At 42.8% G+C, this 26,388-nt stretch overlaps 1 protein-coding gene across 1 annotated transcript in view; it reads left to right on the plus strand.

Annotated features, from left to right (window-relative positions):
• Positions 1-26,388, plus strand: part of grm7 (glutamate metabotropic receptor 7) — a gene marked incomplete at both ends in the record, with an annotated part of 255,270 nt that overhangs the window by 162,966 nt on the left and 65,916 nt on the right. The window contains 3 exons of the mRNA XM_080776272.1: positions 1,148-1,290; positions 14,855-15,050; positions 25,034-25,173. Of these exons, the coding sequence (XP_080632398.1) occupies positions 1,148-1,290; positions 14,855-15,050; positions 25,034-25,173 (479 nt within the window). The remainder of the gene's footprint in view (positions 1-1,147; positions 1,291-14,854; positions 15,051-25,033; positions 25,174-26,388) is intronic.

Raw genomic sequence — 26,388 nt, forward strand, 5'->3', positions numbered from 1 at the left:
AGTGAGGGATAAGAAGAGGGAGGCCCATATAAGCATGCATATGCAAACACTACTTGCACTCTCACACAAATGATCTTTTTCACATGTGCGCCCACACACATCACATCACCACAGATCAGGCCATCAAGGCCATCTCAGCAGTATTGGTGACAGTGATGGAAGCCGCAAGCTGCCTGTCAGCTTGGAGCCTATACTAATAGAGAGAATGGAGAGGTGATTAGAAACGGCTCTTAAGAGAAAATAAGTGCTCCTTTTTTTTTTTTTACAAAGGGCCATTGTAAAAAGATTTGAATGACAAAGTGGAAGAGAAAAAGCTGTCAAAAATGATACAAATGTGTTATGAACATTGTGATATTTTACGGTAGTGCTTGCAGAAGTGCATATCATTTGGCAGGGTAAAACACCCAGATAATGTACATCTCAGTTTTGATTCTTTAAACAATGAATGAATGAATGAATGAATGCAATTAATTATTACTCATTACCAGATGTATGGAAAACCGCCTGGAGGCAATGATGGTACTCTAGGACGACCTAGAGATATGACTAAATATTACTCATATACTCATGATGAATGCATATTCATTACGCACGCGCACACACACACACACACACACACACACACACACACACACACACACACACACACACATGTTGACACACACACACACACACACACACACACACACAACACTTGGCACACCCCACTTTGACAGGATTTCAATAATTGTGAAAATATTTGCTAATGCAACTAGTAACGGTCTCAGTGCTGTGTGAAGAAGGAGCTGCCTATTCTGTAAATCACTCCCACCACCCCTTAAAAGGCAGAGCCAGCATGACGACATTGAAGGAATTTTGAGTTATAAACTTCAAACGTCCTAGGGGGTACTTGAGAGATCTGTGTCATCACTTGTTCAATTGAATTTGCTGGTTTGACTGTTTAAGGTGATATTTGAAGATATTTGAAGCAACTCACCACCATCCTGGCCTGTCCTACACCAGTTAAACTGGTGTAGTTCCTCACCTTCTATTCCTGCTAAAGCCCACTAACATCTCCTTTGCTTTACTGTCCACCACTATTCACTAAATATTAAATTAGTAAGTCCAATATTACTTTGCTTATGTCTTTTCTTTTCTTTCACCCAAGGGTTTGATGCCTACTTCATATCACGGACTCTAGAGAACAACAGGCGGAATGTTTGGTTCGCTGAGTACTGGGAGGAGAACTTCAACTGCAAACTCATGAGCTCCTCCAAGAGAGATGAGAGCAGTAGAAAGTGTACAGGTAAGGTGTGTGTGTGTGTGTGTGTGTGTGTGTGTGTGTGTGTGTGTGTGTGTGTGTGTGTGTGTGTGTGTGTGTGTGTGTGTGTGTGTGTCATTGCATTGGATTCATTCTGCTCCGTATGCAACAGAATGCATTGCTTTTCAGTTTATCATTCAAGTTTGAGCCAATAAAATATGTGATTAATCGCACGGTTAACTACACAAAGTGCGATTAATCACGATTAAAATGTTTAATCGTTGGACAGTCAGCAATAATATATACACAATTACACACACACACACACACACACACACACACACACACAATATAATAGTTAGATTTGTACGTCAGTCTTGCTCAACTGGAGACTGAGGACAACCTCAATATAACCCTGCATTCCGAAGTGAACCAATCCAAAGGGTTTAGGGACGGGTGGACCTTCATGTTGGAGCAGTAACAAGATTGGTTTCTAAAGGAGTAGGCTTGGGTTTGTTAGAAGCTGTACCATTTTAGCAACTACCTTGGCTTTGGAAGTCCACAGACGACCTCGGAAACAAGCTGTTCTGGCTTTAGGTCTTCACGTGGATGGGTGTTCACATGTTAAAATTGTGTTGTGTTGTGTTGTGTTGTATTTTGTTTATCTGCGCTGGCTATCATGTCAATGTAACTTTGCTAATTAGGCTTTGCTTTTTCTGGGGGGAGGGGGGTGTCAGACAGACAGACAGACAGACAGACAGACATTACATTCATTTTAAATGCCTAATGAATGCTATGAATGCACATTGACTTTACGCATACTCTTGTTCATTGACTTACAGTCTTGGCCTGTGTGTAAAGTATAGCCACATTTGCAGTTGTAAACAGAAGCTCATGTCTCTTCTGTGTACAATCGATATAGCAGTGCAATTAGTGTTTGAACCTTAATGAACACACTCTACTGGGAGCATTGATTAAAGGCACATTATAACATTCTTTCCATCATTCTCTCTAATGTAGCTATTCTGCAGCCCTCTCTCGTCTCCTATCTCTTCCCTTCTCCCTCCTCATCATCTTCTCTGGTTTCATCCTGTCTTCTCTCCTCTATACCCTGATATACCTGTAACCTCCTCACCCCACTTCTGTGTGGCTCTCTCCTCTATCTCCTTTTCTCTTTGTTGTCATACTGTGTCACCTCTTCACTTACTATATACTGGCATTTCCTCTTATTTCTCATCTTTTCATTCCTTTGAAGATACCACTACTTAACATTATTTACTTTAGAAATCAAATTACTGGCCTACTGTAGCACTTCTAAGTTCTAACTACATGAATGCAGTAAATTACGTAATTGTGTTCTCGCTGCAGAAGCACTGAGGCCACTATAGATATCTTACACTTTACGTCTCCTCAAAACTACTTAACACTTTCACTTAGGAACTCCATTCAAACTCTGCCATGTTCAGCTTTTTGTGGTACACAGGTGTACATGAATATTTGATGTTTTGTAGTTTTAGAAATAATTTACTTTAAAATTATAATGGTCAATGTCAAGTCAATGGAATATTTTGGTACATTACAACTTCTTCATATTTTCACCTGGAAACCCCATCACAATAATAAAAAAATAAAAAATAAGAAAAAAATCTTACTGTGGACACACATGCCTGAACTTTTTACATTGTAATGTTTTGTCGTTTTCTAGATATTTAACTTTTAAAACTTGAAGTAGCTATAAGCAATAATATGTCAAAATGTAAATGACCCATTTTTTTTTTTGGTATCAGGTATTCAGACAGCCAGCAATGAGTAAAACGCTCCCAAAAAATGTAGTCTCTGTGACACATCTAGGGGCCGCAATCTGCATTCAAAGATGTTCCTAGATGCTTTAACATGGTCGAAAAAAACCTGGTCAAAATGACTAACCAATCAGAAAGTAGTGTAGACAGGCAAATCGACCAATGACAAAGCTTCTAGGAAAATCTGAATGCAGATTGCGGCCCCTAGATGTGTCACAGAGACAATTTTTTTGGGAGCATTTTACTCAGCTGTCTAAATACCAGAAAAAAAGGTCATTTAAAATGTGACACATTAAAAATAAATCTGCTATTAATTCTGCACACACACACACACACACACACACACACACACACACACACACACACACACACACAACACACAGACAGAAATACTATGGGCACGTTCGGAAATAGCGCACTGTGCAAGGCAAACTAATAGGCGAGTGCGCTCCGGTGTTGTATTTCCAAACAAGCCCCAAGTCAACTACTTTTTACTATTTTTTGGCTTGAAGCAAGCCCACATTGTTTCTTTATGAGCTATATTTTCTAGTTGATTTTCTTTTTTTTTTCTATTTGTTTTACAAAATGAGCAATCCAAACAGTGTTGTAACAGTTCCCCAGAAAGGTGACAGTTGGGGTGGTGGAGGCAATGCTTTGCCAGAAGCAGGAGTGAGTGTGGCATTCTGAGAATGGGCTTTCTGAGCACTCCTGCAAAGTGGGCGGCTCCAGTGGCTCCACAATGGTACACCAGTTGTTGTCACCCAACTGTCTCACTATTTCCTGTAACTGTGTTCCCTTCTTTCCATCTTTCTCCAAGCTGACTTCATACCTTGTGGCAGTTCAGCCTGCCACTGAGACTGAATGGCTAAAGTTTGAATTATTATTTATTGTGTATGTTGCAGAGAATTATATTATTTTGGGATGTGTATGTAAATGAGATAATGATGATGCTTGATTGATAATTGGTTGACTCCATTGTAGGGAGCAACTATCAGCTGTGGGGTGTGGGGAACATACCAAACAGTATGAGGGTTTGTTTAGAGTACTCTGATTTACACACTTTAAATGTGTGTATATGAAATGTGGTGTCTCTGGACATTGAGTAACTGGGGAGATTCTGGAATCAATTTAGGGTCGGTATGGTCTGTGGGAGGGGCTTATCCTATATAAGTAGGGAGACTTCCCACTGCCAGTCAGTCAAACTGTCAAAGCAGGACTGCAGAGGTGTGAGGACCGAGGGCCAACCTGCCAGTTGCTGTGTAAATACCTTAGTTCAGTTTTGATGGTGTGAAAAGGTGAATAAAGAACAGACTTCTCTGCATCCAAGGTCTCTGTCTGACAGTTTTCTCCAACGTTTGGCTGTTCTTCCTACATGTGCCTTATATTTTCGTCAAACACTACCCACACTATAGGGCAAAGTGTGACATACCTGCTGTATAATTCTTCACATCAAAGAAAATTCATATTTCATATTCCAACTCATATTGGGCATATGCGAAGGCTAGTACACATCCCAACATGTGCAGTTGTTGTATTGTACATTTAAGATGATCTTTTGAAACTTCTCAAAGGAACTTGCAAGGCCAATTTTAATCTGGCTTGCAGGTATAGATACCGGTAGGTACGTATATACGTATGTATAGACAGTGCATATGGAATAGACCATACTGTATAATGTACAGTACTATAGCTGCTGTATAATGTACAGTACTATAGCTGTATAATGTACAGTACTATAGCTGTATAATTGTACAGTACTATATAGCTGTATAATTGTACAGTACTATATAGCTGTATAATGTACAGTACTATAGCTGCATCAGCCAGGACGGAAAAGATTCACAAGAAAATGAACCCATTTCCACAGTGCTTTCTGTGGCTATCCGGAATGATTGACTCACTCTGTGCTCTCAACATACACAGCTGGCGTCATGGCAGTGACACATGCTGTCAGGCTGACTAGTTTAAGCCTTGAGACAACCCCTAATGAGTCAAACAAGAGGGGGGGGGATCCAGACAAGCTGTCTGGCTCTCACAAGCTTCTTAAACCCATTTGGTGAAAGTTGGCATGTCTTACTAGTCAGGTGACGAACAGAGAGCCACGGTTCTTCTTTGTTATATTTTGGAAAGAGCTGTGGCCTGCCGGGATGAGAATAGTATTGTGTTGTCCTCCCCTAACTAAGTGTTACCAGGCCATATAACTCTGTTTCAAGAGCAGCTGGAAAGAGAGCAATACCTTGTTCTTGAGTCGAGGCTGATTCATTCTTCATGCTGAGGTGTCGTAGCTACTGCACTGTTTGTAGATGCTGTTTGTAGCAAGTGATATGCGTAGGAGTGGTATGGTGGTGAAGAGAAGCTTTGGGATGGAAAAGGCTTTTCTAGATTAATTAACGTTAGTCTAGCATTATTGACGATATTACATCGAAAGAGGCGGAGACAGTGAGAGACCGCAGAAGTGGCCGTAGCATGTGAGACGAATGAGCCTGGTGAGAGAAATGGGAGTAGGGACCTTTTGCAGTGGCTGAATAGATATGAAAATAAAACATTGCTTGCACCCGTTCAGAGTGTGTGTGTGTGTGTGTGTGTGTGTGTGTGTGTGTGTGTGTGTGTGTGTGTGTGTGTGTGTGTGTGTGTGTGTGTGTGTGTGTGTGTGTGTGTGTGTGTGTGTGTGTGTGTGTGTGTGTGTGTGTGTGTGTGTGCGCGTGTGTGCAATAGCAAATTTTAGGGATATCGCAACAACACGCCCATCAGCCACACGTCAATGTGCAAAAAAGGGAGTTGGTATAATATCTATAGCGGGTAACTCTGCCGCCCATAAGTCCGACCTCCCATTAGTCCTTAAGACTGAGGTTAGGGTTAGTGACCCACATGGCCGGAGGGGCTCGTGTCAATCTCTCGGGGGTGATGGGGCCCGACTCACGGACCGTAATGACATGCTGCCTGCATCGGCATGCTGCACGCATGCACGGTAATTGTCAACAACCTGCAGCTGGGAGAGTGTGCGTGCATGTGTCCATGTGAGCGCATGAGCTTCAGAAAAGCACTGATCAGCAACATGTGAGGCTGCGAAGGGAGTTTTCTCTGACGAAGACCACTCCACCACGCTTGTGTCTGCTCCAAACAGCTATCTACTGCATTAAAATCACTGTATGTATCTATCCATTTGTCTATTTGAGACAGGTGGATCGCGGGGGAGCACAACGTGAACTAGTTTTGAAAAAAGTACACAGACAACTTGTGTAAACCTGCTGCTGGTCAAGAAGCATGAGGTATAGAGATAAAAACACTAAGCCTCTGCCTTGATGCAGCTCTACGGTTATGGCATAACATCAAGCCCCCATGCGGAAACGTTGAAGCTACCCTACTGGCCAAAGCTGGAACTGCAGACGTGTGGTTTTGCTTGTGCATTTTAGCACGAAAAAAAGAGCGTGCGGCTGGGGTTTAACACAGAGCACACTCGTTTATGAATCCATTCAAGCACGTTCGCCTGGGTCTGCGAAGCTAGTTTGAGGGTAATTTATACACATCTCTAGCCAGGGGCCGTGACAGGAGAATCCTCTGCTGTTAGGATAGCATTCATGCTGAGCCACTGGTGTTGGGATCTAGTTGTGTGTGTGTGTGTGTGTGTGTGTGTGTGTGTGTGTGTGTGTGTGTGTGTGTGTGTGTGTGTGTGTGTGTGTGTGTGTGTGTGTGTGTGTGTGTGTGTGTGTGTGTGTGTGTGTCGTGTGTGTGTGTGTGTGTGTGTGTGTGTGTGTGTGTGAGAGATATATTCAAGGTAACTACTGCTGTTAGTGCAAGGGTCTTTGTTGTATCCCAACAGAGAACATTATGCCTGCCCTCACAGTTTCACACTTCCTGTATCAATAGCAAAGCACAGTATGGACTACTATGTGCAGATGCTGTCATGCAATCCCTCATGGAGGTGGTGGGCATCCTTCCGCAGAAGAAAGAATAGTGATGCAATTTTCTGCAATTTCAAAGAATGTCGAAGGATTCACTTCAGTAATTTCCCACTTAATTTCATTTTGCATGTCCAACATTAGAAACAAAAGACCACGTAGCAATCTCAGCTCCTGACTCACACCATCAGACTGCGAATTAGCCAATGTTTATGTGTATTCTGGCTCATCCGTGGGGATCAACGACCGCAGCACAGGAGAACAATTGCCATCAAAAATGGTTTTGAGAACAGACTAAAGACAGGGACTGTGTTCCTTGACCTCACAGCCTCCTATGATATCGTCTGGCACAAATTACTCATACTGAAACTCACAAAGACGCTCCCTACAAAAATAATTCAAACTCTGCTGACCAGCCGGAGGTTCAGAGTTCACCTCGGACAAAACACAAGCGCACACAGAGAAATGGACTCCCACAAGGCTCAGTTCTAGCTCCAACCCTGTTCAACCTCTACACAAATTATCTACCCACCACCAAATTACGCAGATTCATCTATGCAGACGACAGCTGTCTGGCATTCCAAGCACCAGACAGGTGCTCACTGAAGACTTTTCCAAACTGGACCAGTTCTGCAAAACCTGGCTATCTAAGGGGCTGAGCTGGCTCTTAAAAATTATGATAAAACTATCCATACAATACTATACTATACAATACAATACAATACAATACAATGTGAAGTGAGACATGGCACCAGTGATAGGGAGACACTGGGGAGGCTCTGTGGGGGACACTGGGGAGGCACTGGGGGGGACACTGGGGAGGCACTGTGGGGGACACTGGGGAGGCAATGGGGGGACACTGGGGAGACACTGGGGAGGCACTGGGGGGACACTGGGGAGGCACTGGGGGGGACACTGGGGAGGCACTGGGGGGGACACTGGGGAGGCACTGGGGAGACACTGGGGAGGCACTGTGGAGGCACTGGGGAGACACTGGGGAGGCACTGTGGAGGCACTGGGGAGACACTGGGGAGGCACTGTGGAGGCACTGTGGGGGACACTGGGGAGGCACTGTGGAGGCACTGGGGAGTCACTGTGGGGGACACTGGGGAGGCACTGTGGGACACTGGGGAGGCACTGGGGGATGGGGGGGACACTGGGGAGGCACTGTGGGACACTGGGGAGGCACTGGGGGACACTGGGGGAGACACTGGGGAGGCACTGGGGAGACACTGGGGAGGCACTGTGGAGGCACTGGGGGACACTGGACACTGGGGAGGTACTGGGGAGGCACTGGGGGGACACTGGGCAGACAGTTGGGACAAATTATTATTATTATTATTATTGGATAAAATGTAGACGTTTTTCAGAAAACAAACTAAAGACATTCTGACAGCTATACAGTAGTCTTCCAAACGATAGCTCCTCAAAGGTATGGCAGGCACTGCTGCGCTATGCATTCAAGAAATGAAAAGGACGTATACGATGACTGATGAGCCGTAACCGCCCACCTTCCAGTGCACATATGGTATAGACCTGCATGTACATGGAAAGACAGTTGGTGATCGTGTGGGCACACAAGCACAAAGATTAACACTCATCCTGCAAACTGACAGTGTGCTGTCCACACAAACACACGTGAACGGACGCACGCACGCACGCACGCACGCACGCACACACTCACTCACACACACACACACACACACACACACACACACACACACACACACACACACACACAATGGATACTATTACAGACAAAGTGAGGGAAAGTGGGAGTTAGCTCTGTATTCAAAGTGTTTTTGACCTCATTTAGTTACTGTCAATCGTTGCACGCCTATCTAGTTTCCATGCCTGCATGCACATATCTCTGCTTCCCAGGCATGCTGCTCCCACACACACTGTGCTGCCATTGTTACATACACAGCCCGGGTATGTGCAACTGCAACAGGATGCACAATGGAAGGGAAAGATGCATGTGGGGAGGACAACATGCAACACAGGTCAAGCACCAGACTTGAACTGCTGACATTGCAATTATTAAACAGCAACACTTAACTTACTGAACCTGTTGTGTGGGCAAAGCAGGTGTTCCTGTTGTGTGGTCTATTGTTACAGATAAGATCTCTCTATGGAACTAGAATTAAGTTAATTTTTAGAGGAGAGAGAGAGAGAGAGAGAGAGAGAGAGAGAGAGAGAGAGAGAGGAGGGGGGGATGGGAAGGAGAGAAAGATTATGAAGATAATTTTAGACTAAAGAGAAGAAAGATAAAGATGGAGAGAAATCTACAGGGCGGGGGAGTGGAAATTGCGGATGAGGAACGATGCGCGCAAGAGGCGCCGTGCAGATACAGTAACAGAGGAGAGAGAGAGAGACATAATGAAGTGAATCAAAACTCTCACTCTGATCTCACTATTTCCCCAGTTGGTTGATGGTGTGATCATAATGAACACGCTGAAAATGATTAGTGGCCCCGAGACCCGAAGCAACTATAGTGCTTGTCTACGAGTCATGGAATGGCGACAATCATTTAGTCGAACACAGCAACACACTTGTGCTCTTCTTCCCTTTTTATTTATCTGCCTTCTAATACCATAATAATATTCTTATCTCTCTCTCTCTCTCTCTCTCTCTCGCTCTCTGTCTCTCTCTCTCTCTCTCTCTCTCTCTCTCTCTCTCCCATTTCATGCGATGGTTACTAATTAACTTTGGCCTTTTGGGTATTGGCGAGGATGAAACGGAAATCTGGAGTATAGACATTGCCATATAGAGACATGGTTGAGCTTTTTGTGTGCAGTCCTTGTGCGCACACATGGCTGCATCGGTTCATGTCAAAACAAAGCTGAGCTGAGCCTCAGGGACTGACTTCAGCTACTCCAAGTCTTGAATAATTTATTTTATTTTGTTCATTTCTTTGCAGCACTGCACGTTCATTTCATGTTGCCATTATTCATTAGGGGGGCACATAATAAATGCTCAGTGTTAATATAACTATTTGTAACTCTGAGAGTGTACAAATGTAACCAAATAGACTGATTCATTTGGTTTTACATTGCAGATGATTGCACTGGAGTTGGTCTCATGCTGACGTCATCACAAATATCTTTTTTTTGAGGGGCGCCAGCCCCTCACAGCTTTTGACCCCACACGTCTCAATATTCGAAAGGAGAAATTAGGTCAAATGTCCGCCAAATATGACGGAAAGTTGTGGCAACAGGCGTTCTGATTGGCCAGTATGAGATGATGCATAATGATGTACGATGATAAGTGCGCCCCCCCCCCCCTTATTTGATAGTGCACAGTAATCTGACAGGAAATGGGGGGGGGGGGGGGGGGGGTGGGGAGTGACACACAGATAAGGTCGTTGGGATTGGGAGTCGAACCCGCAACACGCTGTCGGGCTTGGATTAGCAGCCTAGGTGTAGGTGTTAATTCAACATTTGTAAGCCCATATGACCAGTGTGATATTCAGTCAGCTTGGTATAGGTCATGTCAACATCTCTCATGCAATGTCTACATTCGGTTTGTGTGCTTTCCTATGGCAGAAGATGCTGCTGAAAGTACTCACAATATCAGACGGATCCATGGAGCAGTGCCCTGTAGGCCAGGTGTAGCTTAATCAGTGTAAAGGGCCTATCAAACGTGAAGCGATATAGCGATATAAAATAAGTTAATTTTCAATGAGACCTGCGTTTTTTTTGGTGCAGCAACGCAAGCGTATTTACGTGAGCGCGGTCCCGTGAATTTGTTGCGCACGTGATCGTTTCGTGCACATGCCCGCGACTCACCAGACCTGGATTCTGTTTAGCTTTTATTTTCACGCTTGCGTTGTCGCGCCCCTCTTGAGAAGACCTGTAGCGGACCTCGTTGATGCAGGCAACAACGTGTGCGTTCCTTGCTTCCCCTTTGAAAGGCCCTTAAAGCAGAGCTTAATGGTACACCTCTGCTATATATGGCCGCACCCAGGGCACCCCTCCGTGGATTTGTCTATATCACAACCTGTCCCTCCCATAACTCTGTTAGATTGTCAACCGATAGTACCAACGTTTTCTGAGCGTCAGCATCAGCGTGACGTGAGTGGACTAAAATGCAATGTTGGTGGCATTGTGGTGATTTCCACCGATGAGCCATCACAGATTGTCAAACTAGACTGTAAACAGCCCTTTTCTCAATTAACTCTATGGAAGTTCTGATAGGACAGTATTCTTCATAGATCATTAATTAAGTCTATTGTTTCAAGATCATTCATACCTTTTTGTTTTACTAAATTGCTTGTATGCGATTTTGTACCGCACACAAGCTAATTTTATTTGATTATTTGGACTGTTATCTGGATGAAATGAATACAATGAAATGAAATGGTGTCATTATTTATGTTCATTTGTTGTAATGACCTAATTTGTTTCATTAATAGCTTTAGGTGGGGAATTGAAAGTTTGATTATTATTCATAATTTGCATGTTTGTCTTGCAAACTTTGTTTCCCAACATTAACATAAGCTTTCTGTGGAACATTAACTAAATGTTGCATTTGGTCTAAGTTATTCATGTGGATGTGGGAGATGTTATGTGATTGATGAACGCATAAAGACTCCATAGACGATGCCATGCAGTATAAACCATGGATCACATCAGTGTCTTACTAGTGTCTCTGTTTTGTGACCTAATTACACTTAATTATCTGGAACTGCAGGACAACATGGCACATAGATAGGCTGAGAGCATGAGGGGGAAATAATACAATACAGAAGAGTTAAGAGACCGACTGTAGGCTACTATCCCTACTCTAAATGGCTAATATAAATACATTTTAGTATTGCAATAATACTGCATAAAGGGTTAGTCTAATAAAATTCACAAGAGATATGCACCAAGTCAACCTCTTAAACCCCAGGGGGGAAAATCTAAAACATCGGAGTTGGAACCTGAGACCAATTGGGTCTCCGCTGAGAGCTGTTCATGAGGTGGACATGCTGAATTGTCCTCTAATCAATTATGCAATGCTGCTACTTTTAATCAGCTGTACTGTACTTCATTATGCTTGGATATTTGATTGACTAATTTACGTGCTGTACAATTTATACAGTACTACATTTTATTTATGTTTTATACATACTTTATACATACATTATGTATTCAATGAACCAGTAAGATGCCATGAGGGCGAGAAGCGTACACGCATCAGCCTGGGTGACGGCAGACTGCTGGGCGAGTGCTGGCGCTTTGGCATGGGGGGTCAGATATGGAGCGTGTCTTGAGTGTACAGGGTTTGATGAGGTCAGATCAACATATGGAATGTCAGAACAGGTCAGCTCCATACTTGGAGATCTAAGGGTGGTAGCGGGGGCAGTGTCTTGAGTGTACAGTGTTTGATGAGGCCTGGCCATATATGGAGCATGTCTTGTGTGTACAGGGTTTGATGAGGTCAGCTCAACATATGGAATGTCAGAACAGGTCAGCTCCATATATGGAGATCTAAGGGTGGCAGCGGTGGCAGTGTCTTGAGTGTACAGGGTTTGATGAGGGCCCAGATAGGGCCGGGCCTTAATTTTTGGGCCTGTTGAGAACTTTAGTTTTCGCCGGCTGCCGGGGACGGCTGCACTAATAACTTTAGGGCGTCTAGAGTTTGAATGGACAGGTACAGTATCAGTCAAAAGGGAGACATCGAAGAGGAAGTATGGATGGGGAAGCATCAACATATGGAATTGTCAGAACAGGTCAGCTTCCATTTATGGAGATCTAAGGGTTTGAGGTTTGAGGTCAGATGTAGAGTTGCTGGTTGGCTCCATATATGCAGATCTAGGTGATGATCAGTCTTGCCCATGTATGGCTATCCAGGGTTTTGATGTGGTCAGTGTCGTGATCTTCATATATGGAGACGGCCATATATGGAGGCGTGATGTCACGAGGCGTGACCATATATGGAGGCATGATGTCATGAGACGTGACCATATATGGAGGCGTGATGTCACGAGGCGTGACCATATATGGAGGCATGATGTCATGATACGTGACCATATATGGAGGCGTGATGTCACGAGGCGTGACCATATATGGAGGCATGATGTCATGAAACGTGACCATATATGGAGGCGTGATGTCACGAGGCGTGACCATATATGGAGGCGTAATGTCATGAGGTGTGACCGTGAGGTGTGACCGTATATGGAGGTGACCGACGACCGACCGACGGGAAATGCAGGTTTTCATAGTAAACTAAACAAATAGCACAAAGCCTCCATTGTACTGTATGTTGCATTTCTTCGGGTTACTTACTACGTACTGTAGGCTATCACATAATGCTTTATCTTCACTCTCATTTGGAATCTCAATCTGAGCTGAGTCTGAAACTAAGCTGACCTCTCTTTGAATTCTGAGCGAATTCCCAAGGTGAACAAGCAATGATACATGCAGTGTATTAGATGAGAGGGGAGCGATAACATGGTTATTAAAGTGTCTGGATAAGCGTGGCAGTGTGATATGCACTCCATTCCATCACGCTTCTGCTGAGCCACAAATCTGATTATGAGTCAATGTCATTACACCATATAGATAGTATTGTCACCACTGTGATGTTGTTCCGTGGCGTACGGTGGTAGTGTCATCATGTTCCTTTTTCATGGACATGTATGCCCTGTTGGCCTAAGATTGAATCCCCTCCACCTCCTCCTTGCTTTGGTCTAATGTAAGTCAGGTGTATATTATAAGGATACAAAGGATAGTTCCGCCCTTTGGTTATGATTGGCTGCCTCTATTTTTACAAATCAAATCCCGGCTATTCAGTATTGTAAACCTCATCCTCTTGGGACTGCTTTAGTGTTCAGCCCTTTAAGACATATTGTGAATTTGCGACCCATGCTTGGGTCCAGATCTGACCCATTTGCGAATGCAGGACACTGACAAAAACATGTTAATTCCTCTCACTGTGTGTGTGCTTCCCTCTGGCCTCTGGAAGAACCCTAAATCATCATCAGCTCTCCAAGGAAAGAAAGCAGGGCGGTATTGCAATAATTGGATAGCTCTTTTAAATGATGGCGCTGTCATTTCACATTGCACCGCAATTAGAAAGTAATCCAATATGCACAGTATGGTGAGGATCAGGCCTGGAATTAGCCAAGGAATTGCCAAGTCCACTTGGCCTTTGGTGTTGTCCATTTTAGGGCACTTAAGGCCAAATGCCAGGGCAGGAAATCCTTCAATGAAAAGATTTTAGTCCATTGAAATAATTCATTTAATTCAAGGGTTAAAGGACCACTTCACCACTGTTCAACCTACCTTCATATAATTATTACTAATACATACTTACATACTAATGTTCATGATAAAATATACCACAATTTGTTTCTACTCGATCTGTGTCTCACAGGAAGGCTGTGCAGTTCAGAAACCCGTCCACCAGTGACATCACCGTTAGGCAGATGTTTTAGACAAGATTATTTTTTTTTATGTATGTATGTATGTATTTAAAAGGGTTTTATTTTTGTTAAATCCCAGCCCACAATACCTTCATATATTTAAAAAGAATACCAAAATAGGGTTACCAGTGAAGGGCAACCTGCCTATTCACTGGGGACTATGCAAGGCAGAGGCGTCCACCCCCCTGAGTCCAAGTTAGACTAGATCGCATATCTATGTATGTACTGTATGTATGTATGAGTATGTATGAGTATGTATGTTATCGGAAGAACGATGGCTTCACTTTTCGCATTGCAACTTTTCAGGACTAGAAAGCCTGCAGTTACTATATTAGCTTGGATTCCCCATCGATGTCACTGGTGTACGGGTTTCTGAACTGCCCAAAAAAGTGGTGAAGTGGTCCTTTAAGGATGATTTTCTTTAATGTAATATGGCTCAATTATCTCTTTCTCTCTCTCTCTCTCTCTCTCTCTCTCTCTCTCTCTCTCTCTCTCAGGCCAGGAGAGGATTGGAATTGATTCCAAGTATGAGCAGGAGGGTAAGGTGCAGTTTGTGATCGATGCAGTGTATGCCATGGCCCACGCCCTCCACAACATGCAGAGAGACCTGTGTCCGGAGTACTCTGGCATTTGTCCTGACATGGACCTGGCTGGAGGGAAGAAACTGCTTAAATATATCCGCAATGTCAGCTTCAACGGTAAGTGGATTCAGTGTTTTTAAAGCAAAATGCACACCAACCCTACACAAGGGTGTGTCCTATTCTAAGAATAGGACACAGTTTGTTGGGATAATGTGCACAATTATAACTAGAAAGGGGCACATCTCCAACCAAGAGACACGCCCCAATAATAATGCTTACTCTCACACAGTACAAATGTGTCTCTCTCCCTGTCTATAGAACGCATGTGTGCGTCTCTCTCTGTCTGTATGTGGTGAGCATTGCACATGTTATACAGTATAGGTATGTGGCACGTGTGGAAAAGAAAGATGTTGCTATCTTTATTATAAACTTCACCAATGAGACTAATAGACCCGCTACTTTACTAATTGAATTAAAGGCTAATTAAGAGATTCACTGCTGAATCTATTTTTACTTGCACAGATGATCAACTACAGTAGGAGGCAAAAGAGTTGCCGCCAACATGAGCAAATTGTAGTGTAGTCTGTAGTGTAGATCCCACACGCCAGCTTGTGCCTGTTTGGCACTCCACAGGCAGCCTGGCGGACACATATCCCATAGTCTGGAGGGACAGCATTTATTTTTTACAGCTGCCATTTTTTTAACACACCTGAACATTCTTACGCTATGATTGGGAGGATACGAGTTATACATTTCATAAGCCCTGTCTTTATGTCTGTAACTTCAGGATATTCTTTTTGTCTTGTATTAACTTTTTCGCTGCTATCTACGTTTATCAACGTAGCTAGGCTATCGGTACTTACTGGTGCTAACTATGCGTACGTTCGTAGACAACCGTGTACTCCATATATGAAAGCAGCGACTATTTACCTTTTAGCATTGCTCCGGTTAGTATGGAGAGCCTCCGTCCCCACCAGCTATGGGATTTTTAAATCCAGCTCAACCCACTTTTCATGAACTCAAAAACTCTCAAATTAAATGATCTAGTGGACCTAAACACTGCAGTAATCATGTACAAAGCACACAACAAATTACTCCCTCCCTGCATGCAGGAGCTGTTCGAACCTAGAGAGTCCCCAATATCCACTCAGGGGGGGGCCCAATTAAAAAAAATATGCATCAGGACTAACACAAAAGGTAGATATGCCTATCTGTAACCGGGGTCAACCTGTGGAACAATTTACATAGCGAATTAAAATTGTGCTCAACGATCACTAAATTAAAAAAGTTGTTCAAAAATACGGTACTAAATAAATACAAATTAATATTATGAACCTATGTATATATGTGGGGGTATAAATAAATAAATATATATATATATATATATATATATATATATATATATATATATATATATATATACCTAGAACCTTGCTTTGAGGCTTAGTAGCCGCAGAGTATGGCTGTAGGCCCCAATCATGTGTGTCCCTGTGTAGGCCTGCCTCATATCCTGTGGTCAAATAGCCACATGGTATGAGGCAGTGAATACATATCTCCCCAGTTCCCTGGTGTCTTACCCTTGTGATTTTATGTTAGGCGCATCACTACCATTGGACGTCGGCAACAAAGTTCTGTTTCCCCCTATATGAAAGCCTATTGGCCCATTTAAGATTGATTGGACGACGACTGTGGCATTTTTGTCTAGCCAAAGCCCAAAGCGTATACCTGGGAATTCCCCCACCTTCAGATACCCTGTGACACCCCTGGGTGTAAATACGTCTCTGTGTGGCTGAGACATGCACACACGCACGCATACACAGCACACAGCCCAGAGTTGGTTAGAGATGTTGGAACATTGCAAAGTCGTCGCTATGATATCGGGGAGGAAGCGAGAGTGAAGTGAATCTATATTAAGTTATCAGTATGGCTAAAGGCAGGCCAGAGGCTTGGGGACTGTATGTGCGTTCCAACCTGAAGATATACCGTATACAGTATACTATGTTTACAGTTGCTTCAGTCGCTTCACTTTGTTCATGCAGGTCAGCGTTGGTTAAAGAAAAGGGAAAAAAAAGGTCCCTGGGCGCAGCTCACTCGTTTCCAGGCAAGAGTTGTCAGCTGTGTTCACCCTCCCTCGTGTTTCAGACATTCATTCAGAGATTCATTCAGAAATTCAGACATTCAGTGAATAGTTTGATGATGAGCAGCAGAGCTGCACAGCCTTATGAGTTTATATACTGTACTGTATGTGCGTTAGACAAATCAAACATTACTTTCATATTTTAGGTGTCACAGACAACAAAGGTGGTTCTCTTTACTCTCACCCTTCCTAGAACTGTGGTTGATGATGTGGACAACCGTCATGTTACCAGAACAACGTTAGTTCCCATTTCGTATTGTATATATTCATGTTTAACTGTAATCTATTCAGGACATGTTGACTGTGTAGTTTAATTGTAGTTTATTTAGTTTTTATTACTTAAATGCTGTACACTCACTGCACTGTTGGCTTCTGAAAAGCCGCACTGGAGCAACTGGGACACAAGTGCCTCACTTATTATAGGCTGTTGTGTGGCTGTTCTAGAGCGTAATGATGGCCATTGATTCACTTTCCCTGCCTTCATTTACGAGCCAGTCCTGGACTCACTAGCTACTTCCTGGCAACAAGGCAGTTACATTTCTCCAACCTCTTGGCTACGGCCATCCCCTGCTGGAGAAATGTGCTCATCAGCTTCCTCATTTGTGCTACAGATGGTTGGCAAATTTGCTAAATTAAACTTTCAATCAAGCACATTTGTAGTAAACATCTCCATGGACGTTACCATTGCCACCACTAAATGCCCCCTTTTTTTTTAGCAATGTACAGGGAATGAGGCACCTGGGGAATATTTATTCTTAGGCTTTGCGTTTGTTCCACTTGGTTGTTTGTGCAGTAAATGGCCACATGTGTAAGCTTTGATAACGGCATCTTTTGGTCTCCTCTCGCACTACGCTCCCTTTAGAAGGTGTGTACTCAGGGAGTGTCAATGGAGTACTCAAGGAGTGTCAATGTCGGCATTGCACTGGTATTTGAGGAAAGAATGGATGGCTGATGGATGATTCTTGTGTGAAACTGCAGAAACGGTTATTGGTGTCACTTTAAACATTGCTGTATGGAAACAAACAAACAAACACATAAACAAGCAAGGACCCAATCAATCATAGAAGGACATTTAGAAGTTTATCATTGTTGTGAGTTTAGTAGTAAGTCACGTTCACACAGATAAAGCTGCCTTGCGAAGCAGTGTTTCATCAGAGAGACTGTAAGAGTATAACAAAACGACTCTTTAACTATAGGCTAAAACTTGAACCCTAGCTAGCGATCTTATTCTGGAGCGAACATTTATTGAAAATAGCTGGTCTAAAAGCTTACATTTTCGGCAGACAGATTCTGTGTAGAGGGGAAAAGTGAGCAGACCAAGTGCAGAGCCCTGGGGGACCCCGGTCAAGTATAGGATGTAAGTAGTATTGGTGAGCGCTGAAGATGTGATTTATTTGCACCCTCCAGGAAGCCATTCATAACAGGAAAGCACTGTCCTGGACAGCACATACCTGGCAAACCACCAACATCCAATACCTACAGCTATCTGCCATTGCAACCCAAATGATAGAACCTACTCACAACCTGTAATTTACCTTCAATTTCAAGCTATAACATAACTTATAGTATAAGTTAAATTGCATTTTAGCTGTTCTGAAATGCATAGGTAAAACTATTCAGTGCATTCTGATACACACGGTCAGATATAGCATGTAAGGGATTAAGAACATTAATGTATCTAAGAATATTCCTTAGACGGAAGTCTTGCATTCCTACATTTGGAGTCTGTGTTGTTGTGATAGGGGTGTAAATACTCCACTGTAGAGTGGTTCTCTACTGTCTGCTCGTCTGACTCGTCATGTTTCAGTGCTGACTACTCGTGCAGTGTGAACTAGATACCATATTATTCTCAATGTCAACTCTCAATTCATAATTATACCAATTGATCAACTCCAAAGCAAAAGCAAAGCTAGCGGGGAAAAAAAGGTGTGTGTTTTGTTTTGTTGTGGGTGCGGGATGCATTGCAGATTACCAGATACCAGATTCTGTGAGTGAAACAAGCAACCAGGTCTATCAAAACAAGCCCAAAAGAAGCAACCAGTTTCACCACTTGAGCCCTATTACATCCGCTATATATTTTATTTTTTTAAGAATCATGAAAGCAAGCCCAAATAAGCAACTACTTCAGAAATAAGCCCAAATTAAAGCAACGGGCAACTATGAATATTAAGCTATGTTACAGGAAAACTAGCCTAAAGTCGCTTATAATAAAGAACTGCTAGTCTGTTGCAATCTGACAGTTTAAGCAGTCTTTGACTAGTCTGAACAAGTTTGCTTGGTGTGGAGTCACCTATACATGTTTCTTTGATCTAATTTATTATGCAAAAAATGCTTAGCCTCTGGATTTATAGAAATAAACTACTTTCTCACAGAACAATGTTCTCAGAGAACAATGTTGTGAGGATGATGTCATTTCTATTTGGGACGGCTGTGCAATTTGTGTTGTGACTGAGCATACAAGAGAGACAATTTGGACGATTCTGTCGATACACCGACAGAACATGTCCAACTAGTTAAGACAGGATGTAGCCTTGGCAAGGATGGGAGCGCCTGTGGAAACTCCGGTGCAATAAGGCATAACCATGTATACAAATGTTGTAAATTGTGCAGCATGTTCTATCAGTTACAGAGGCAGACAGCCAGGTATTGTACAATTGCAGTCCCGTGCAAGAGACAGACTGTGTTCTCCTGCCGAGGGTTGAACATAAGTTGAACATAATGGAATTAGTTCAGCACCATTCCCAATCATTCACAGCAAATATACACAAATGCATTGCAAAACTGAAAGATTTTCAGAGGTGCTTTATTATGACAGAGCAATTTATTATGTTTTGTAAAATGTTATAATATTAACGTTTGAAGCAAAGCTTGAGCAATCTGTTCTGCCCTGGAGATTGAATCTTATTAAGTAATTAGAAAACCCTGCAATGTCCTTATTCATAATGAAATGGTCAGTTACCCAATATATCTGCTGTACATTATTAACTATAGAAAAAGTGTTCGTCGGAACACAGGCCTCCAACAGGTCAGTAACGTGTAGTTTTCATGCATTGTTTGGTATTGAGTGATCATAGAAGTAGCAGTTAATGACTTAGAGTAGCTTAGAAAATCAAGACAGATCTGTGTTGATCACATGTACATTATTACTAACACTGACCACACTTGATTTGACATACTGGGCAAGATTTACGTTGTGATTTATGGTGTAGAGTGAATAAACGCAAGTGCTGGATTTTGGCATTGACGTTGACGCTTTACAAATTTGTCTGCATTCTACGTGAATGAAACGAGTGCTGTGATTGGTTGAAAAATATCGTATCCGGGGGAAATACATCTGACGGATGTCCCGGCCTTCCGGAAGTTGTGACAGGCTTTTCTCTTCACAGATGAGTAAGGCTGGGACCTAGACCAATGATTTGAGGCGTTTTGTTAAAAAAGCCAATCTTAACCAATCAGGATGGAGCAAAGATTGTATTTAACACATCCCCTGCCAGGTATTAATTAATCTATTCTTCCTTAACGGCCAAAGTTTTTCAGTGAAAACCCTTATTTTTAAGGTTCCACTGAAACCCAACAACGTAAACTGGATGTGGGAAAACGTGTTGTGACATACGCAAGTCTTTGCTTTAACCCGGAGAAGACATTGTGTTACCGCGATCGTCAGTTGAAGGGCCGTTGAATAAAGCTTATTTTGACCACAGGTGCATTTGATTTGACAGGATGTAAATTGGCCTCCTGGTGGGCTATAACAGGCCCATGTGAAGAATTTGGGGCAGAGGTTCTGCTCTGCCATCCAGTGAGTGTTTGTGCACATTTCGTTGCGATCAAGGCAAGCCAACAGTGCTGGAGATTAGCTGATCACAGAACCACGGACGGACACAATGACAGACAGCGTGCCAAACATACTCTCTCCCCGTGCCTTCGGCCTGATGGAGACAATGAGTAAGAAAGACATGCAGCTGTACTGTATGAACCCAGGACAATAGTACAGGACAATAGTGAAGGAATAAATAAGAATGAATTCAAATACAAATTCCTCCAAAACTCTCTCTATTCTGCAGCAGTCTAAAGACTTCCATCGTCACGACAGCATCCCCATTTGAACAAAAACAAGCCAAATATCGATTCAGAAAATGAAAGCCATTTCATTTCAAGACGTTGCTCTGTGTTGCCTGGGGTAGCTATTAACCCTTGTATTGATCTAAAAGCAGTTGTCTGGTCATGGGAGGAATGACTAATTGAGCCTAGAGAGAAGCTCTACAGAGCAACACCAGTTAGACACCAGACAGAATGTCAGTACGTCACCATGCAAGGCTTGTATGGCTTTTCAAAGTATGCTACTGAAGTTGGATTTCCAATTGAGAGTTCATTTCTCTTTTCTCAGTTGTTACTCCTGGCTCAATCGCTGTGTTACGGTTGCTATGAAAGCCATTTGAAAGCTACCTGGACAATGATGATGGAAATATGAGAGGTGCCTATTATGAGATAATTATTAGTGAGCTCAATGTGTATAACGGAATCCACGGCCAGACAGGATGACAATTATGGACAGAATGTCCAGGCTGGCATGACTCTAAAGAACAATTAGGTTCACCATGTCTTGTGAAAGTGATTGCAATTAGTTCATTTTAAACTAATGTTTTTCTTAATCCCTGGCTAATAGGCTTGATATGCCTAAAATAACAAATTAACCACTTGAACCCCAGAATCTCTATTATAGTGGGAACGTTTGCCAAAAATCTAAAAAAGCTCACAGCACGTTGAAACGCATTGCGTTGTGGACTTGTAGATTATACATTTTTGGTGAAGAGATTTGGTGTGGACGGAAAAAGTCACCCAAGTAAAGTTGTAACTGAGGTCTGTTTTACTAAGAAGTGTGTGGGAAGGTGTGAGTGGATCCTTTCCTGGAGATAAGGGGGTGCTATGCCCTTGATTGCTTTGTAGTACAAGAAGAAGGAAAGAAGCAACAACGCTTGAAGTTTCTTCCAACCAACATCGAAGGCACTTTTTCAAAAGGTTCATGAACTCGTAAAAAGCATAAAATCTCCTCGCATAGTAATTCCCACACTGTCTGACTTGGACAAATGAACAATTTTAGAAAAAGTACCACCCCTAACAAAAGTTATAGCCAGCATAATTATAACATCAAAATTTGCAACAGTATGATGGAATGCTACTCAAGGAATGAAATAATGTTTCCAGTTCCCTTTCTAATTAGATAATCGGGGTGATTTATTGTATCGACCATAAAGCAGGTGACCTTGATGATGCAATCTCATGAGCCTTATGATCTAAATTTTGTTCCTTTATTTTGACATTATTTTCACAGTTTATTAGACCGTGGATTATGGTTTTTATTGTCTATTCTACAGCATGTATTACCATAACTACATTTGGTTCATTGCCATCATTCATTGCCCCCCCCCCCCCCCTTTTTCATTTTAGTTAAATGATATACCACGCGCGCGCGTGTGCGTGCGTGTGTATTCTAAGGCACATATGCATGCAGTACTGCATTCACATTCAGTCATGTCAGAGATAATTAGTGAGACGTGGTGAGTAGCCTATATATGCTGGACTGAGTCATCGTCCTCATTAGCAACTGCACAGTTTATAATAGAAATCTTAAACTACATAAAGTACCTGCTGCTACAGTATGTGGACCTACTAGTAGTGTAGTTTGTTACACTACTAGCATACACTACCTAGCTAAATCTTCATTAGAGAATAAAGAGTGCACACGCTAGGCAATTGTTGCATGCTTGCCATTAGATTATCCAGCTAAACCCCATATGTCGGAGGTTCGGCAGGGTTCACGCACTTACAATTAAGATTCACTCCTGCCGCTTGGCAGGCATGTTGGAAAACAATTGGAAAGCGTGTGCTGGTGATGGACTCCAGCCTTGTGGCCTAATTACCACTTTAGATGATCCCAGCTCTTGTAAGATGCATGTGAATGTAGTTCTCAATAAACAAGCTCGTGGAAATGCAGAGCCATGTATGTAGCCTCATCGCTGTGTAAAGAGGGCAGGCGGGGTAACCTCTTTGTGTCTTGTTGCCCATGGGGCAGAAGAATTCACTCAAGTGAAATGTGTGCTGGTCATTTGGCACACAATCCTCGCATTGGCTAGTGGGATGAAAGTGTTGAGTTAATGCACTTACTGTAGTATACCCAAGCGAATAAGCAATGCATAGGCATGAGCCCTATCAGGCTTATACATTCATGTGTGACACACATGTATGCATGCATGCATGCACGCACGCACACACACACACACACACACACACACACACACACACACACACACACACACACACACACACACACACACACACACACACACACACACACACACACACACACACACACACACCAAAGGGAGAAAAATAGACTGGAGGGACATGGAGCAATAACAAGTAGACATAGGCTCCCTATTAAGAAAATAGCCTCTACTAACCCAAGGAGATCCCATCTTCTGCTCTCTCTCTCTCTCTCTCTCTCTCTCTCTCTCTCTCTCTCTTTCCACCCCATTTGACATTAAGCAAACCAAGTCTCTCTACCTTTAACCTTTTTGCTTTTCACCTCTCTCTTTGTTTCTCTCTCTCGGTTTCTCTTTCTCTCACTCCAGTTGTTTCCTTTGTCTCTCTCCCACTCCTCTCTCCTTCTAAAACCGATACGGACTTGAAATAGCCTCCCGGCCCTGAACAAAGAGTCAAAACAAATAAACAAAGTGTGTTTGAGGGGCCTGTCTGGTAACAAAGAATGAAAAAAGAACAGATAAGGGAAGAGACATAATGGGAAAGAATTGCATCGTTTTGGAAGCAGCTCATCCATAGCAGAGATGCTGTGGAATTGGGACAAGTAGTAGGCTATAACCGCAAGTCAAAACCAGAGAATGGAAAATTATTGTGAGGCCTATAGGTCTGTCTGTGGCTTGCCATGCCACACCCAAAAGACAGGACATGAAACTACATGTTAACACGTATCATTGACATGATAATAGACATGAACCACTCTTACACAGATACTAATAACATAATATACATGAACACCCATCCAGTGACATGCCAGCATGTGAATACCTAAAGCCACTATAGGAACAGCTTGGGAGGAGGTACCAGTCGTCTGGGGACTTCTAAAGCCAAGGTAGTTGCTGAAATGGTACAACTTCTAACAAACCAAAGCCTACTCTTTTAGAAACCAATCTTGTTACTGCTCCAACATGAAGGCCCACCCTAAACACTTTGGATTGGTTCACTTCAGAATGCAGGGTTATTTAAGCAAACCCATAGAGAGAGAGAGCATTATGTCACTTGCATAGACTCCCATTGTAAGAATGTGGAAATTCTCATTCTATCTCAATGAGGAAGTTCATTTTATATTTATATATATCACATGTCCCTGAATTATACATTTGCATTCATGAACCATTGGAGAGTACAGTATGTAGCGCACGCACGCACGCACACACACACACACACACACACACACACACACACACACACACACACACACACACACACACACACACACACACACACACTTTGTCACATTATTCTTTGCCTTCTCCCTGGGTTTGAAATAGTGGTATTCCTTATGTGATTTTTTTCCTACGCTGCCTACTTTGTTTGCCTAAAGCCTAGTACTCATTATTACCGGTAGGTTTGTTTGCCTATTGCCTATAGTACGGTACTCATTATTAGGTTTTTGACATAATCATCTACTATACAACTTTGCAAAAGAAAATGTGAGTCAACCTGGTGAACCTGCCTGTCAATTTGGTGGGCAATGCACATAATCCCATTTACTGTATTTACACCCTTAATCTCAATGTTAATTGTTTAGCTTGCTGATTTCAATGCATATTAGATAAAGACCGATTGCTTGATTCATTGACAGCCTAACCAGACTGAGTTACAGTATAAACAACCCTAATCTTCCTGTTCCTGTTCCATTCCATAGGAAGTGCCGGCACCTCCGTGACATTCAACCGTAATGGCGATGCACCAGGACGTTATGACCTGTTCCAGTACCAGCGGAACAATTTGACCGGACAGGGCTATCGAGTCATTGGACAGTGGATGGACGCACTGCAGCTCAACGTGAGTACAGTAAACGACCCCCAAAACAGTCATGGGTAGTTTCTGTCAAGATTTGCCACAAGATTTCAAAAGGTAGAGAGCTACCGTCAGTGATGAGGAAACTGTGAAAAATCTTTCCTTAATGAAGAGCAGGAGGTGAAAAGTCAGTGGCCATTTTGATGTACGTGTAGGAGCCAGAATAGAGGAGGGAACTGCAGAATGAGAAAGAATGAGAAAGGGGATACAGTATGAGAGTGGGAAGAAAACTGACTCATCTTGTGCACAAAGTGCACACACACACACACACACACACACACACACACACACACACACACACGCATGCATGCACGCACGCACACACACACACACACACACACACACACACACACACACACACACACACACACACACACACACACACACACACACACACACACACACACACACACACACACACACACACACACACACACACACACACACACACACACACACACCGTGGACTTGCTAGGCGCACCGTTGCTCCACCAGGGGCCATGTTATACAACCCAGTTTACTGCTGCCAGGGGCCACATGTTGTCAAGGCATATCGTTTCTCCATTCCGTGCGCCAAACTTGGCACAGACACTATTCACGAGCTTGTAGATCTGCTATTTTTCAATAGCTAAAGCATAACATCAAACACCAAAAGGGGTTCCCGCCCAAAATGGGTTCAAATGTATTCGTGAGGCAAGGTTTGGGAATAACATAAATATTATTGTAGTGATTATGATGGTTATGATGTGACATACTGTATGACTGTGTGGCAAATCAAAACATACAGCTTGTTAGATTACATTCTTTTTAAATAATCAACCGACAAAAAACTAAAATGAAACAAAACTGGGTTTTCAAATTGAACTTTTGCTTTTGTTAGTATAGGTTCCCCAGAGATTCCAAATGTATTACAAGTTAGGCATACATGGGCAGAATTCCAGACTCACTGGTGTTACATTATTTCACCACAATGTAGGCTACTGACAAGCTTGCTGAGAAACTTGCCGGATAAAACAACTCTGATTTTTGTATTATGTTATCCAAATGTTATCACTGAACAACAGCTACTTAATTGGCCTACTACTACTACCCTGTTGAGCTACAGTAAGGCACAGTTCTGCCAAAACTGTCACTCCAGAGAGCTACCGTTTTTATTATTATTATTATTATTATTCTATAACTTTACGTGGACAAACTGTG

The sequence above is a fragment of the Protomyctophum bolini genome (assembly GCF_963924005.1).
Source record: "Protomyctophum bolini genome assembly, chromosome: 2".
NCBI lineage: Eukaryota > Metazoa > Chordata > Actinopteri > Myctophiformes > Myctophidae > Protomyctophum > Protomyctophum bolini.